This window comes from Esox lucius, chromosome 23, assembly GCF_011004845.1.
Source record: "Esox lucius isolate fEsoLuc1 chromosome 23, fEsoLuc1.pri, whole genome shotgun sequence".
NCBI lineage: Eukaryota > Metazoa > Chordata > Actinopteri > Esociformes > Esocidae > Esox > Esox lucius.
Genome location: NC_047591.1, coordinates 17,400,215 through 17,417,622, shown reverse-complemented (window position 1 = coordinate 17,417,622; position 17,408 = coordinate 17,400,215). Strand labels below are relative to the sequence as shown.

The window sequence follows — 17,408 nt, the reverse complement described above, 5'->3', positions numbered from 1 at the left end:
GAAGAGATTGTCCCTACCTTCTCAGTATCACACTGGGCTCTCATTGACTGTCAGCTGTTTGCTAAAGTAGGCCTATGTGATACAGACCATGAAACAGCAACTGTATCTTGCAATTACAGTTTTCAGGAACAGTTTTGGTAGCTCATTTTGTTGCTAGGGCAGTCAAGGAGAAGGTACCGTATGTCCATAAAGTGAAAAACATTCCCATGGAACTCAGATGTGGTCAAAAACAGATGATTAATTTAGTTCCCATGAAACCTGAGCACTGGGGCATTCATAAACACTGTCTCCTTCTAACCCTTCGGGAATCAAAAGCCCAAAAACATTTAAATGACGTGACCTTTTGAGGAGGAAGTGTTTTTTCCACAACTAGTTACTTCTGGTCTAAGATCGAGCTGGTAGTCCCCATGTAATCGGTCTAAAACCAGAGGGTGAACATGCTTCATATCTTTATAATGCTCTTTGCTCAGGGGTGAAGTGAGACAAAATGGCTCCTCTGAACTGTCGGTCACAGATATTAGTTTGAACTCTGCCTCGGTATTCTTCACCTTCCCTCCCGCTTCCCGCTTCCCGCTTCTCTCCTCTGCCTCACACCCACTCTCCCATACGGCCCTTCCGTGACAGGAATGAATCCGCCTGGCGTCCATGGGAAAAGCCCGGCTCACATCACGGCCACCACCTGAATACTCTGGCGGTATTTCATAAAACTTTGGGCGAGGGGAGACTATGGGAAACGGGAACACAGAGGAGGATGAGAGGACGCTGTGTGAGAGTGTGTGTGTGTGTGTGCGCGCGCGCACAGAGACAACACATCTGCTTATATAGGAGGTCAGGTACACACCATCAGTATCAGTAAAGTCTCCATACCAACAAAGCTCTGAGGATAAAAGAGTCCGTCCGTCCACCCCCCACCCCCCCCCCCCCCCCCCCCCCCCCCCCCAGGACGCTTGGGGCTGTTTCATATAAATCTACAGTGTGGTTTATAAAGCACAGCCCATAAATCAAGCAGGAGGAGGGGAGACAGATATGACAGAGAGCGCAGGGAGCCGCATAGAGATGAGATGCTTTATCAGAGACGTGGAGAGAGAGAGAGAGAGGAGAAACAGAAGAATATGAACATGTAAGAGGAGCAGCCACACAGAGCTGCTGGAGAGGGGAGGACAGGGGGGGGGAGAGAGAAAAATTAAGCCGGTAGGAGAGAGAAATGGTGTGGGAATGAGGGTCGGGAGGAGGCAGGGAAAGCGGGATAATGAAGCGCACAGGTTTGAGGGATGAACAGAAAGGCAAAGGAAAGATAGCAGGATGAAAAGAGAAGATAAAAACAGAGAGAAACTATTATACCAAGAGAAAAGTTGGGTAGGTATGCTGTGGCATTCGAGCTGACTTCAAAGACAACCAAAAAGACCCTTACTGGGCGTGGGAAGACACCAACCAGATCTGCTCCCTATATTGGGTATAGAAAGACGTTAACAAGATAGGTACCCCCTATTGGGCATGAACAGTAACTAGATAAGTACCACGTATTGGGAATAGATAATCATTAATTAGATAAAGGGCCCTCTAGAATTATTGAGACCATAGATAAACATGAATTACTCTAAATCTATTCCTCCATAGAAAAGCTCTCCATATCCTTCAAAGTCCTTGGTCCTCACTTGTGGACTCTCCTTGTCAGCTCACCCCACAAGTTTTCAACAGGGTTTAGGTCTGGGGACTGTAAGGATCATGGCTAACGTTGATTCAGTGAAGCACGTTTGTGCGGTTTTGGAAGTACAGTATGCTTTGGAACATTGTCCAGCTAAAAGATCCAAAGATGACACAGTTTGGCCTCCTGGCAGAGGTACACAGATATATATATGTATATTTTATCCTAACAAGGATTCAACGGCCTTTGGGAATAAAAAAGCCCCCACAACATCACAGGTCCACCACCATACTTGGCAGTGGGGATTAGGTTATTTTCTACATGACCACGGCACTTTTTTTATGCCAAACTCACTTTTGGTATTTGTTGCCAAAAAGCTCAATAAATTGTCTCATCACACCTCGCCTCAATTCCAGGTGCTTATGTCTGTGGTTTTGTGACTGGTGAGGACTTTTTTCTGGCAACACTTCCAAATAACTTGTTAGTGGCGTTTAATATTAGTTGTAGAGACTTAGTGAGCCCAAGAAGTAACCAACTTTTGCAATTCTTCAACTGTGATCTTTAGGGGTTCATCACAACTCCAGGTGTTTCACATTTTTTTATTTATAATAATAATTTTGATGTTTTGTTTTAGGCCCACAGTAATATTTGTATAGCCATTGCCTGATGTCTGAAGGCTAACAAGCTTTTGTTGGATTTTTTTCTATGACTTTTCCTATGTTGATGGATGACTCACAGGACATAGAAACAGTACACAAGATACCACCCACTATAGAGCACAACTACAGACTAAATATATCTGTTCCAACTATCATAGGGTTGTAGTCTATAGAACATGGCTTCCTATTTTTAAACATTGATTAACCAAAACAAAGATATCGATATCCAAGAAACTCAACTAATATGGCTCAATTTATACACTGGATGCCATCGCTCTTGATTCATTCATCCATCCAAAACCATATGTTGACCAAAGAAATGACACATATTAGGATCTATCTTCCCCATGTCCATGACTATGGATTACAAGACAAGGTCTCCTTGTCTATTTGTCATCATTTACAAGCACTTAGATTCTAATAGGGTTAAGAGGTGAAACCGAGTTTCTCTCAAAAATGCTCCATGTTTTCAGTCAGCCAAATAAATACAAACGATCCAGTTAGCGAGAAAAATGACACACTTTTTGACTCTCATCGCTTTTTAAAGGAGACCTGACTGACCCTCCCTCATGGTCAAGTCCCTTGGGGTAGAAGAGGCAAGGCGGTAGGACAAAGAAAAGGAAGGAGAGGGAGACAGAGAGACAAACACTTAAAGCGAGCAAGAGAGCGAGAGGCCGACCTCTCAACAGAGACTGTCTCTACGCAACAGAGACTATTTGTGGTTTAGCTTTGATATTACCATTGTATTCTCTATTTGTAATTGAGAAGACACTGTTATCCGTACAAACAACCCCAATATTTACCATTAACACCAAAGTTTTCCCTTCCTGGCTAATGGGAACACTAGACCAAACCCCAGTAGTTGATCATTTAAAACCATAAATGCGTTTTTAGACCAGCTCTGACATCTATCTGAAGGGGGGGAAGGGGGGGAGGGGGCACATGTGAAAATAAAACCTGCCTGAAACACTCTAAATTCTTATATAGTTCTGAGATCAATGCCAAAAAAAAATAGTAATGGCATCTGAGTACAATTGTTGTATTCCTATGAGACTGTATGCACCAAGGTACCAATTGGTATTTCACACAGAAATAAACAGCTTCTTTAAGGTGCCAAACTCCACCGGCAGGCCACTTTACGAAGTGGTAAAGTCAGTCGTTCAGCCACTAAAAGGCTGCGTGTGTGTATTCATGTCAGCACAAGAACATCAAGGCTTTTTTGTACGTGTGCTCTCTGAGGAAAGACTTGACCCATGCGCCAAGTGCAGACCAACCCTGCTTCCATTAGAGGAGATCGTCACTCCGTATCTAGGCAACTCAGAACCCCAGGAACAAGCTGGCGTTCAATACAGTTAGAGAAGTCAATAACCTTAGTTTTAAGAGCCCCCTCCCCAACATATTATTTACTATCCTTCTTGTGACCTCAAACATTATTACCATTTAAAACCTGATTTTTCCCTAACTGTTAACATAATTTCTTATAATTTAATTGTGAGATATTTTAGATCTGGAAAACCAGGATTAAGCTATTAAAAATATCCCAAATTTGAAACCCCCATGGGTCATGGAGCAAAAAACTAAAGTCCCAGTCCTGCTTAGAACAGCTTGCCCGCCAAAACTGAACGACCAGGCAAGGATGTTGTGGTCAGAGAAGTCACCAACTGACCAACGGTAACTCATCGCTACAGATCATTACCTAGTGCTCAACAACGCTGGGCTATTTGAAATCATGGTGAAATCCATTGCTGAAAATCTGCTACAGCATATCCAGTTTGGATTTTGCCATGCGGCTGTGATGTGGCAAAAGGATCTTTGATCAGATATTACACACATTGAACGTTTTGTCTTAAACAAGAAACGGAGAATCTCTGGCAAAACTTGAAAGTTGCTGTAAACCACCTTGATTGATCTTGAAATACAAAAAAGGTTAGCTTTTCGAGTCAGAGCCTTTAAATACAGACCAGATGAGCTTTCGGAATCAGAGCCTTTAAATACAGACCAGGTGAGCTTTCGAAATCAGAGCCTTTAAATACAGACCAGGTTTGCGTTTGTGCCACATCCTTCAATTTTGCATTCTAAAGAGCAGCTGGGAGAACATTCAATAGACTGCGGTTTGCCCTGTTCCCATTTCCTCATTTAATGACTATCAAAATGCACAGTCGTGTTAGGCTTCAATCACCCAGGCCAAAACTCTGTTCAAGGTCTGCGTGGCTGTTTAATATTTATGCAGAGACGGAGGGCTGGAGAGTGGGATGCAAGTGTGCCTTTCTTCCACGGTGATGGGAGGAGCAGACGAAGCAGATCAAGCTGACCCATTGACCCGACTGTACCGAGCCAAGCATTATAAACACAACACAAACTGTTTCATATTCAACAAGTTATACTGTTTATGTGTATGTGTGTGTGTGTGTGTGTGTGTGTTGAGAAACAGGCTTGATGGAGTCATGATACTGGTTGAATAAGAACGATTGATTTAAAAAATGAATAAAAAAACATCAGAGAAAAGAAAGGAGCCTCAAGGAGGAGGAAGAGAAGACAAGGGAATGACAGACTGAAATTAGATTTCATTGTCTCTCACAGGCCATCTCGGAGACCAGGGGACATTTCACACGCATACGCACTGTGACAAATTGACAAATGTCAAGCATCAAAGAAAGATCTTGGAGTTCAAATAGTAGAGAGGACATGTAGGATAGGAGAGAGACGGGAAGAGAGAGATGGGAAGAGAGAGACGGGAAGAGAGAGACGGGAAGAGAGAGACGCAGAGAGAGACGCAGAGAGAGACGCAGAGAGAGACGCAGAGAGAGACGCAGAGAGAGACGCAGAGAGAGACAGAGAGAGACAGAGAGACGCAGAGAGACGCAGAGAGAGACAGAGAGACGCAGAGAGAAAGACAGGCAGGCAGTGAGAGACTGAGGGAGACAGACAGGCAGAGTGAAAGAGACAGACAGGCAGAGTGAAAGAGACAGACAGGCAGAGTGAAAGAGACAGACAGGCAGAGTGAAAGAGACAGACAGGCAGAGTGAAAGAAACAGACAGGCAGAGTGAAAAAAAACAGACAGGCAGACAGAGACAGACAGGCAGACAGAGACAGACAGAGACAGACAGAGACAGACAGAGACAGACAGGCAGAGTGAAAGAAACAGACAGGCAGAGTGAAAGAAACAGACAGGCAGAGTGAAAGAAACAGACAGGCAGAGTGAAAGAAACAGACAGGCAGAGTGAAAGAAACAGACAGGCAGAGTGAAAGAAACAGACAGGCAGAGTGAAAGAAACAGACAGGCAGAGAGAAAGAAACAGACAGGCAGAGAGAGAAAGAAACAGACAGGCAGAGAGAGAAAGAAACAGACAGGCAGAGAGAGAAAGAAACAGACAGGCAGAGAGAGAAAGAAACAGACAGGCAGAGAGAGAGAGTAGCTGGGATGAATCAACCCTATCTCTCAGAATTAGTAGATGCCGTCACTTCCTTCATTTGCGTCCTCTTGGTGAATCAATGTCCAGACCCGGGCCATACTCCCCAGGGACCCATGACAAACAAAAAGCAGAGGGAGCTTAAACAAAGCACCCCAAAGCCCTAGCAAAGGTCACCACTGAGGGGTGGCATAAGACCAAATCTCCACCCCCCCCCCACCGTTTACTCCGCTTCCATCCGTCTTTCCTCTCTGGTTTTATTTCTTTCTCCAGCAGCAGCATAATCTCACATCAATCATTCCCTCCAGCCCTGGCAGGCTGCCTTGTGAGGCTGAAGCCCACTGTCGCACCTGAAAAGACGTTACTCACAAACACGTGTGCACCTGTGCATGTACCCCCACATACAGTGGATATTAAAGTCTACACACCCCTGTTAAAATGCCAGGTTCTCGTGATGTAAAAGAATGAGACAAAGATACATCATATTAGAACCTTTTCCACTTTTAATGTGACCTATAATGTAAATTCAATTGAAAAACAAACAAATCTTTGAGGGGGAAAAATGAAAAATATATACCTTAAAATATCCTGGTTGCGTGAGTGTGCACACCCTCTTATGACTGGGGATTTGGCTGTGTTCAGAATTAACCAATCACATTCAAACTCATGTTAAATAGAAGTCACTACACTCCAAAGCATCAGAGGGATCTCATTGTTGAAAGATATCAGTCAGGAGAAGAGTACAAAAGAATTTCCAAAATACCATGGAACAAAGTGAAGACAGTCATCATCAAGTGGAGAAAATATGGCACAACAGAGACATTACCAAGAACTGGACGCCCCTCTAAAATTTATGAAAAGATGATAAGAAAACTGGTCAGGGAGGCTTCCAAAAGGCCTACAGCAACATTAAAGGAACTGCAGGAATGTCTGGCAAGTACTGGCTGTGTGCTACATGTGACAACAATCTCCCGTATTCTTCATATGAATGGGCCATGGGGTAGGGTGACAAGACGGAAGCCTTTTCTTACAAAGAAAAACATCCAAGCCCGGCTGAAGTTTGCAAAAACAAACATCAAGTCCCCCCAAAAGCACGTCGGAAAATGTGTCATGGTCTGATGAAACCAAGGTTGAACGTTTTGGCCATAATTCCAAAAGGTATGTTTGGCGCAAAAACAACACTGTACATCACCCAAAGAACACCATACTCACAGAGAAGCATAGTGGTGGCTGCTTCATGCGTTGGGGCTGTTTTTCTACAGCTGGAACCAGGGCCTTAGTCAGGGTGGAGGGAATTATGAACAGTTCCAAATACCAGGCAATTTTGGCACAAAACCTTCAGGCGTCCGTTAGAAAGATGAAGAGGAAGTTCAATGTTCAGCATGACAACGACCCAAAGCTCACATCCAAATCCACAAAAGCATTGCTTCACCAGAAGAAGATAAACATTTTGGAATGGCCCAGCCAGAGCCAAGACCTTTTATATCCACTGAACAGATTCCTTTCTCTGGCTCTGGCCTAGAACTCAGAGTATATGTCAAAGTACCTAACAAACGTGATTCGGATAAGCAGAATTTAAAAGTCGTTATATAGAAAGCATACAGAACAGCTAAGACAGGAGAAACTGGCCTATAGGGTGTAGTCATATAAAAACATACAAGGCTGTGTGTGCATTTTGTTGTTTGGTGTGTGTGTGTGTGTGTGTGTGTGGGTGTTCTGCTTAAAAATAATGGAATTAGGACCAGAGAACCTGACAAGGATAGTGATACATTAGAACCTTATGTAAGTCCCCAAGGCAATTCAGGGCAAACTTACAAATAAGCCTATTAACCTAAGAATTTAGGTGACTTTATTCTTCAGGTTTAGGCATCAGGGCTAGGTTAAATTTAGGTATAAATGTTAGGTTATTGGGGTTAAGTTTCTGGAACATTAAGTCTTTGTCTTCTGGTCCCCACAAGGATTGAAATACACAACAGTGTGTGTTTTCAGAGATTGTGTTTAGTTTAGGTGAAGGCCGCTAACATGAATTCTGATGCTGTGTGACAGTGTGTGTCAGGACCTCTGGAAAGATGTATGGAAACCAGGGAAAAGAAGGGCGAGGAAAACCGGGAAACACTTTCAGAAAGAGGTGTGTGTGTGTAACGAGGTCACACCGATGCAGCAGTGTTCCGGTTGGGAGAACTCCATCAAAGCCAAAGCCTCTGCTGGGAATATTGCAGGAACTACATGGCACAGCTGCACCACACGCATACGTAAAGCACACGTAGTAACACAGCACGCGCAGATCGCACGCGGACACCTCGACCCCCAAAACACCATCCGAGAAACGGCTGACTGTATGCCAAATTTCTTTTTTTTAAAAGGGTGCCCTTCAAGTTTATAGGGAAATACTGTACTACCGTTTTAGCAGCAGATCCAAATGTTATCAAACACTCTATTAATAAAGTCTGTGGGACCAGCAAGGAAATTAAGACGTTGGGCAGAAAGACATTCTCTAACTTCATAAGGCCGATTATCATATCAAACCCATGTTAATTTGATGAATTATGTATATTCCCACTCTTTCCCATTTTATCTCCAGGGCAGTTTCAACTTTCAGGAAATCAAACGGCTCAGAGACTAAATATCTGGTGTTATTATTCCACTGAACCCCAGATACCATCTTATCTCACACGTTCATTCGCTCTCTGTCATATCGGAATACAGAGGCAATAATATCCATAGGGAGAACTAATGGAGACCTCTGTAGGCCGCGCAGTACAATACTAAACGAGGTCTTTTCACACTAATACAGATAATGCACCCATCCACACCCACACACAAACGCAATACCAACTGGTTGCGAACACACTAACTAACATATACACCCGGATGGCACCAAACACACCCAGTGAAACTTGATTCCCCATCTCTCCTCTGTAACACCAGACCATCCCGCCATTTCATTAAACCCCATGCGCACTTACAGACTCCCTCCCCAGCCCCTCTAATCCAATCACAGCCCTGGTAATGCACCTTCTGTAATCAAATCAACCAATCAGGGTGCTCGCCGCTGAGACTTCCAGTCACGTGATCCCCTGCGCCAGTCTCGTGTTGGCAGTTAGCGATTCGTGTCGCTCTAATGATATTCCAGCAGTGCATATCCTTAATGCGATTTGGGAAGCCTCAGCCCCCGCTCTCCCCCTTAGCTAACGCTAGCCCCAGTGGATGGCTAATCAGTTTCTAGCATTTCGCAGGGAGACAATGATCCCGGCGTTAGCGCCGGATAATGACAGGCTAACGCGATTAGCGCCCCCTCTCCAGACAGAGCCCCGGACCGTGGGCCCTAGTTCGCCCCTCCTGTGGGCTCGCCATCCACTTTGCTACATTACTATGGAGCCTAATGGCTTGTTATTAGGGGCTGTGGAGCAGAGATGGACTGCAGTTGCCATGTTCTTTAGTTACATGGACATTATGTTTAATAGCAGCTCTGTGAACTGCACGGACAGGCTGACATATACAGGGGACCATTTGGATAATGCTGTTCCAAAACCCTACTTGTCTTACGCAATAGGACGTCGGTGGTTTCAACCGGTGAAGCTTAAAACTGCACAGGATAGCTGTCCAACGGACTAAACCACTGCCTCCAGTGCACGTGCACTGCAGCAGCATAGGTTAAATTCCCACCAATGGCACGATAAAAAATAAAAACGATACTGCCCAGTTAAGCATAACACGCCTGAGAAACGACATCCTTAAACAAAACAAGAGTTGATGCACCATAAGAAAACCGACGGTCAGTTTATACATCACGCTGGTGACAGTTGATGGTGTGAGCACGTCAGCAGGTGCAGTGAGACAAGGTTGTGTAGAGCGCTGTAGAATTGATTGCGGCCAGGGGGGTCAAACGAATGACTAGAATGAACAAGTCACTCTAAAAAAATAAAAAGATATTATTGCTTGAGTCAGAGGGTTGTTCAATAACTATCATTGGCGAACTGCAGACGACAAGGTCTATTGAAGATGAGGCAGCCAATCAATCAACTTTTTGCAAGACAACCACCAGAGAAAGACTAAGATTTAAAAACGCAGGACAGGGAGGAAAATGCGCTCAAAGTACAACGCCGTCGCACGCCGTTCTGGGACAGTTTAAATAACTGAGAAAGCAAAGGCACCATACAGTATCTGGGGTAGGAACATCAGTCTTTTATTTTAACTTCACAGGCTAATTAATATTCTCCTGATCTAATTGTGAGTTTTGTCATTCAGCGCACCGTTGGTGGACTCCCTAAAGGGTTGTGAACACAATGAATACGGATGACCGTTTAATTTCTTAAACGTCCGATGAATTAAAATGCTGCTCATCAAATGTCCGACACCACATTTTTCGAAATTCTGACACACACACACACACACACACACACACACACACACAGACACACAACCATTGTACTGTAGCTGTTCCCCCATCTGGGAGCACCAGAGAGTGATCCATTTCATCTGTAGCTATCAGTAATCCGTATCATCAACATGAGCTAATGGACCAGGCTAATCTGGGGTGGATTGATTGCATGGGTTAGCATGTGGCTAACAGGACAACTCTCAAATGGACTGATAGGGTTAGTGGGTACTGAATGGTTTAGTTTGTTTGCTACGAAACGGAAGACAGGAAGGGACTGCATACTCAAGTCATTTTCTGTTGCAAATTGTTTCTTGATAGTACGCTTTAACGAACATCACCCTAGTGTTACAGGTTTACAGAAGTACCAGAAAAGTAAATATGTTCTATTTTTTTTCCACCCATTAGACAGTAACCTTGGAGATCACTACATAAAGAAGTCAAAACTTCTTACAAGCCAAACCTGACCAGGACAATTAAACATTCTACAGTGAATCAACATATTGGGGGATGGGGAAGAAATGGCATGTGAGGTGAACTTACTTGAATTTAGCATTGACTTCATCAGCAGCCTTTTGGTAGTTCTCGGTGGTGACCTTGTAGAACTGAGCACTCTGGGGAGAAGAAAAGGGAGAAAGGAGAAAAACAAAGAAATAAATGCCATGTCAGAATCAGATTAGGCCTCTCACATAAAACAGATGAGGCAATGTATTCACGTCCCCCAGGGCCCAGGACGATGCCCTCATCAGGGCGTGAGGAAACATTGACGCGGAGGTTGGTACCCCTTGTCTCTCTCCCCAACTTAATTCATTTCCAAATTGCTTTTTACATTTTGTCAAGCCTTTCTAATGTGGACAATATCAAAGGGTTAGTTACGGTCCATTGTGGTCTACCAAACATGCGTTCGGTTCAGTCAGCGTCAGTGTCAACAACATGTTTTTCAGCAAAAACATTGTATTACAAATTTGCAAAAGCAGAAATATGAAAAACATCTAATATCTTCTTGTACAGTGTATAAAATCAATAGCACTAACTCCATCCCGCTTTTGCATAGAATAGTAAATGTTCATTTCTCTTATGAGTCTGTTAACATTTATATGCTAACTATTCAAGAGGAATAAACCTCCGTCCACACCAGCACCAATAGTGTTAGGGTTCAACATAAAAGGTGGAGAGGTAACCATGGCGGACCTGTTATCTGACCACATTTGAAGCCGTAAATCACAATGTATTTAAGATGTAATTAAGGTTGCGCACTTTACTATACCTTCTATTGTTAGGGCTCACTAGAGGGACGGCTGATACTATGGTTGACCGGGACCTCATCACAAACTAGATTATTAAACCAGTCCAACCCGAGCCATCCCCAAACAACCCATGCGCCCACGTGCAGACACGCCAAAAACCAGAAACAGCCATAGCATCACCTAACACGTAACATTTGCCGAAGAACCAAGGACCTCTTCCCGGAGTACACACAAAACATGAAAACCCGATTCATCTAAATCAATAGACTTGCTGTCTCATCAATTATGACAGACAATCTTCACAAGCGTATAGATGACATAATAGATTATCAAAACACTGAAACGTAACAACATTTTGATTTACTAAAACAAGAGCCTGAGATAACGAGCATCCAGTGAGTCAAACCGGGCCTTGCACCAGGGATGGTTTTCTATTAAATGTTGAAAAAGAGAAGAATAAAAGTCATGACGAAAGGCATCGGTCAGTAAGTCAAATGTATCCACAACACAGATAAAATGTAATACAACAGTTACATCCATGGTCAAATGTTTTAGGGACATGATATGAAAAAGAAGCAGGATTGGTTCGTTTTGTCGGTTATAGCGTGTCGGTTTAGCCTCCGCAAATGCTAAATGCAATGTTTGGAAGGTGAAAGCTAAATGACAAATAAACGAGTCATTTAGCAGGGGCTTTATTCCAGAGCCACATACACATACAGAAAATAGTTTCCTTGTTTTCAATTCTGGGATTTGAACCAAATTTTTTTCGATAACTGGTTAAGTGCTCTGAATACTAGGCGATCTTCCTTGGATCATTGTGTAGGGGACGATTTCATCATTCACTGATCCCTTGTCCCATCAGTTCATTTAATTTACACCCTTTCCAATCAACATTCACTATAATATAAGTGGAGGAGCCATTTATCATTATTTTTATTGGGTCAATATAAATGAACAGGGGAACATGTGGGGATCAATACTCATGTTTTCTGCTTAGAGATGACAAGGACAGACATGATGCTGACATGGGAGTTTCTGCGCTCATGTTATTATTACCTAGCTAATTAACCACCGTTAACAGGTACTGTACATCAATTACATTGCTTTAAATATGAAATTAAGAAGAGCAAAGAATGTGTTAGATTAACAAATATTGCTCCACATGCCTCATATATTAACAACTTAATTAACTGTAATAACATGCCTCATATATTTATTTACCAACGACACAATTAACTGTAACAACTTGTTCCTACGATGAGATTAAAAGAAAACCTTTACAGTAAAGGTTTCGGCCATCAAAAGGTGTCAGACCTTCACGATGCGTAAGACCAGACTGGTGTCAGGACTACAGACCGGTGTGGGCTGCGTTACAACTAAGATGTAACCAGGGCTTGACAGTGTGTGTGTCTGACGTGTTGCGTGATGTGTCATTAAGTGTGTCTGTGACAGTGGTGGCCATGATGTTGTGTGTGTCTCTGTGCGGAATACTAAGTGAAAACTAATAATACCTGGATAATTGGCAGCGCCTGCCACTAATCAGCATCCTAATCCGCCAGGGAGCACAAAAGGCCACATGGGACAGTGATTGGAGGACACACACAATCACATACACATACACACACACACACACACACACACACTCCATTAAATGTGCACAGAAATACAAACCCCTAAATGCGCATGGGAATACACACGCACGTAAACAGAGGCATGCACCTATGTGCCCGCACGCACGCACATATTCAAATATGAATGCAGACGTGCACACACAGACATTTGTAGCGCCCGTGCAAGGAGACGGAGTGCGAGACAGAGCAGAATGCAATTTGTGAGGCTGTTGTGCGTGATTAACGAGAGGGGCTCAGACTGTGATTTCCCCCTGCCGTCCACTAAACTGATTTGGAGGAGAGCAGAGGGCCTGCATCAACGCGGATTAGAGAAACACACTGCCCTATGTTGATTTGGGTGAATCACTTCAGGAGTCCCAAAAAACACTGCTATTTCGGGAGAAAAATACCTCTGTTGTGATTCTGAACAAATTAGGTATGATTAGCGTCACACCATACAGAGCAGTTTCCCTTAAATATTAACCGGAGTCTAGTTGAGAATGCCCTGCTTGTCATCTTCCCCGAGCGTTTATCTTTCCTTCTGGGCAACAGAACAGACTTCCCAGAGTTATCCCAGACTACAATCACTCTTTTCTATCCTATTTACATCCTCGCGAGACGTTTACCTCATCTGTGGGTGAATAACATTTTTTGTAATTTAAAAAGGCTGGTGGGGGGTGGGTGTCTTAGATAAATGAAGTCATTATGGCATATGCACTCAGTGATATGGAGAAGATAGAGAACAGGGAGAGAAATGAACCGGCGCCTCGAATTAAAAAGACCTCTCCTCCGCCACATTAAATGAGTAAAACAAATAGAGCTGTGGTAATGGCCTCTGCCCATTATCTGTCGCGTGGGAAGGAGGCATGGGGGCCAGGGTGTGTTTGGCTGAGCTGGTCACTGTGTGTGGGCCCTGAAGAAAAGACGAGAGGAAGTGGCGTCACATCAAAGCCCGCAACCTGCCTTGAAGCAGGTGAGAACAAAGTTGGACCTGCTGACTGAATCCCTCCACCGTGGCCGGGGAGGCAGGAGGTACTGAGGTGACGAAACTGACCACTAGTCACCGTCCTGGTGACGGACGAACACTGAGAAGTTGGCGATTCACTTTAAAAACACCGGTTTAGAAACAGTGGCTGTACTGACAAACCCACCTAAGAGCAGAGGTTGTCTCATGCAAGTTTATTAGAAGTGTGCAGGGAGCAAAATAAAAGAACGTATTGTTATGGACATTTTGAACTGAGGTGCATTTGAGATGTCTGCTTTTCTATTGCCTGGTATCTAACTATTTATTTTGATTGTGTGGTCGTCTGTATAGTATCAGAGCATCATTAGGTAGTCTGGCCATCTGTTCCTCTGCCTAGACCAAGAAGGGTATCAGTCCTTCGTTCCTTAGGAATGTGGTCCTTGGGGGGAAGTAAGGTCAGTTGGCCTGTTTAGTTAAACACACCAGTAAACATTATGGCAGGAAGGATAAGGTGGGGGGACAGCCCTCCCTTTGTGTAAAACCTATGTGACACAAGACAGATGGCAGCATCTTACCACACCCCTTTATCCCCTGTAAGTACTGATGATTGTCATGTATTAAGTTAGAGACTCTTCAGATGATTATTCTGTAAGCGTTTGATGCGTCTCTCTATCTTGTCTCTGTACTTACTCTTTTAAGAGTTTTGTTCGATGGAATTACCACCACAGTATACATATTATTACAGACAGGGACAAATAGTTAGACAGGCTTCCAGCAGATAGAAGACATCCTTTAAACATAATGTCAAGCAATAGCAACAGAAGCAGAGACCAAAGTCCATGTAAGTAGTTAATGTAGGATATATTCTGTCAATTTGGTGATTTATGACGGGGGCGGGGCTTTGTGGTAGACATTTTATTATTCTATAGTACAATAATATCATATTACTTATTCTAAATATCATCCAGTCTTTTAGTAAGGCCATTATGTGTTTCGGCTCTGCTCACTTGTACAGGATATGCCTACAACAGATAGATATAGTGTTTCCAGAACGTGTCAAGGGCTGTAAACATCTTGTTATCTTTCTAAGCCAAAGTTCACAGAGAAGCTGGTGAGACATGTAGACTAACCATGCATAGGAGGGGAACACAGTGGGCTGTACTGAATGTATACAGGCCTGAGCTCAACCTTCTACAGAGAGCTTTTTGAACAGACTCTGCCGAGTGTGTTGTTAACTGCTCCCGGTTTGCAAATCTTGAATAATCTACACTCTCTGTGCCTTTCCCATTTAGTGATTTCCACAACAGCTTCCAGTCTGATTTGACAGGTGGTCGGGACAGGAACAGAGACCAAAGTCCATGTTAGACAGTCATATGGATGTGCTTCACTCACAGAAGTCTCTGAACACGTGAAGAACTGAAAGAATGGGACAGGACCAACACATTTCCTGCTTCCATAATGTACTAGTTTTGGGATGTGAGTGTCTGATACTATATGGGGAATACATATGATTTCCAATGATGGAACATAGGCTTTCACGAAATTGACGGAAGTTTAATGGCTTGTGTTTCTGGCAGTGGGTGACCGCTTTAAACGAATGGGGACATCAGCATTTGGGTTTGGAAAGTAGCAGGTTACAGAGAAGTAGTTACCGAGGACTAAACCACACAGTCACAGATGAAACAAGCAATAAACATACCACGCAGGTTTGCTCCATTCTTGCTGGGGTTGTGTCGACGTTACTTATTGTACATTTTAAAGCAGAAAGTCAATCACGGGAAGTGTAGGCATCGTTGAAAAGTAAAGACACCGTTGTCATGTCACGACTACAGATACTTCTACTTCCAGTTAGAAAAGTATATCGATCAGGGAGTGGTGAGAATAGGAGCCATTACTGGGATAAACGTTCCATCTCTATATCTTTTCCTTTCACATGGGAGTCTAACTTTGCTTGAAGGACTGTGTGGCAGCAATTGTAACCATGATTGTCGCCCCACGGGAGTGAGGTAGAGAGGAAAATCCAATTTCTTCCATAGAGATGGTGTAGAGAGAGTACAAGAGATGAAAATGAAGAGAAATAAAACAGTGAGAAAGAGTTGGACAGAGAAGAAAGAAGCGTGAACAAGAGTTGTGTCGTTGACACAAACAAAACTGAAGAAAAAAAAAAAAACGGGGAAAGAGGGAATAAAAAAAAGCATCAGGGAGAAAAATGCACAGCGCGCAGATTGTTAAATATGAGATTGTTTTGCAGCAGGTATTGAGTGAAAATGTAATAAATATATCTATATATTGTTTTCAGAGGCAATTTGGCCGTTGTGGCCAATGAGCACAGCCTATGGTGCGCTGAGCTGTCCAGGCTCTGGTGAGGGCCTGTCACTAGGAACCCTCTGATGAATGGCCGGGTTGGATTGGAAGAGACGTGTAATATATATCAGACTTTTATTTTCCCCATCTCCCCTTGGCGTGCGTGTGAGAGTTGCTTACAGTGAGGGTATAAGAAAGGAAAAGAAGTAAAAGGAGGGAGCGCGTGAATGAGAAAAGAAGAAGGTTAAAGGCTATGTGGGAAGAATACGAGAGACAGAGAAACAGAGAGAAAGCAAGAGAGAGAGAGAGAGAGAGAGAGAGAGAGAGAGAAGGGGAGAGAGAGAGCGAGGGAGCAGGAGAAAGATAAAGAGGGAAGGATAGAGAGAGAGGATAGATTAAAAGACTAATTGAGAGAGTGGGTGAAAAGGTGAAGATGAAAGAGACAAAATATGTAGGTATAAAGACATAGGAAAGGACAAATGGGAAGGAGAAATGGAAAGAGAAGTGAGTCTGAAATGTTAACCATACTGTCACCAGGACCTGATCCAGGAGCAACACACAGGATAAAACATGTTCCCAAACATGTGGAGTCACTACTCCTATACTGTCAGCAGGGGCTGATTAGAGTCATTTAAACATCACCTGTGATTAAAGGTGACCTTCCTCACCTCCTCATCCTCCATCTATGTCTTGCTCCTCAGCCGCCTGGCTGAGAGTCATCCTCCTCAACCCGTTTCCTCCCACTCACAGCTTCATAATAATGCCTGGCAACCATATGGCGTCTAACACATTAGACCTTCCCACGTGTGTCAAACCATTCCCTCGACTCTGCCGCAGCCATTACCACAAGTCTGTCCTCCCCTTCACCAGGCTCCGGTGCTCCGTCAGCCCCTCCCGCTCCCCTCTCCCGCTCGTGATGTGTGAAGGTGATTTGTTGTCACAGCGTGGGGATATCGAGCCGGGGCCGTATAGCTGATGGACGACCGGCCCCGACTGATCTCCCGCCATGTCAATACACGGTGACACAATGGAACTGGGCCCGGGTCAGTCCTATGATCACAATCGCCCCTGCTGCCGCTGGCGGCCCGGCACTGACGGCTCACCGGGCCACTGTCTCTCAGGACCAGGACCTGTCATCGCCTCTACTCCCCGGCGCTTTCGTCTTCAGTGCCGTCAGCATTGTAGCTTCT

General features: G+C 43.9%; 1 protein-coding gene across 6 annotated transcripts in view; it reads right to left on the bottom strand.

The window, feature by feature from the left end:
• Positions 1-17,408, bottom strand: part of chchd3a (coiled-coil-helix-coiled-coil-helix domain containing 3a) — a 78,133-nt gene that overhangs the window by 9,688 nt on the left and 51,037 nt on the right. For all 6 annotated transcript variants that reach the window (XM_029117055.2, XM_029117058.2, XM_029117057.2 and 3 more), the window contains one exon: positions 10,637-10,707. In XM_029117055.2, the coding sequence (XP_028972888.2) occupies positions 10,637-10,707 (71 nt within the window). The remainder of the gene's footprint in view (positions 1-10,636; positions 10,708-17,408) is intronic.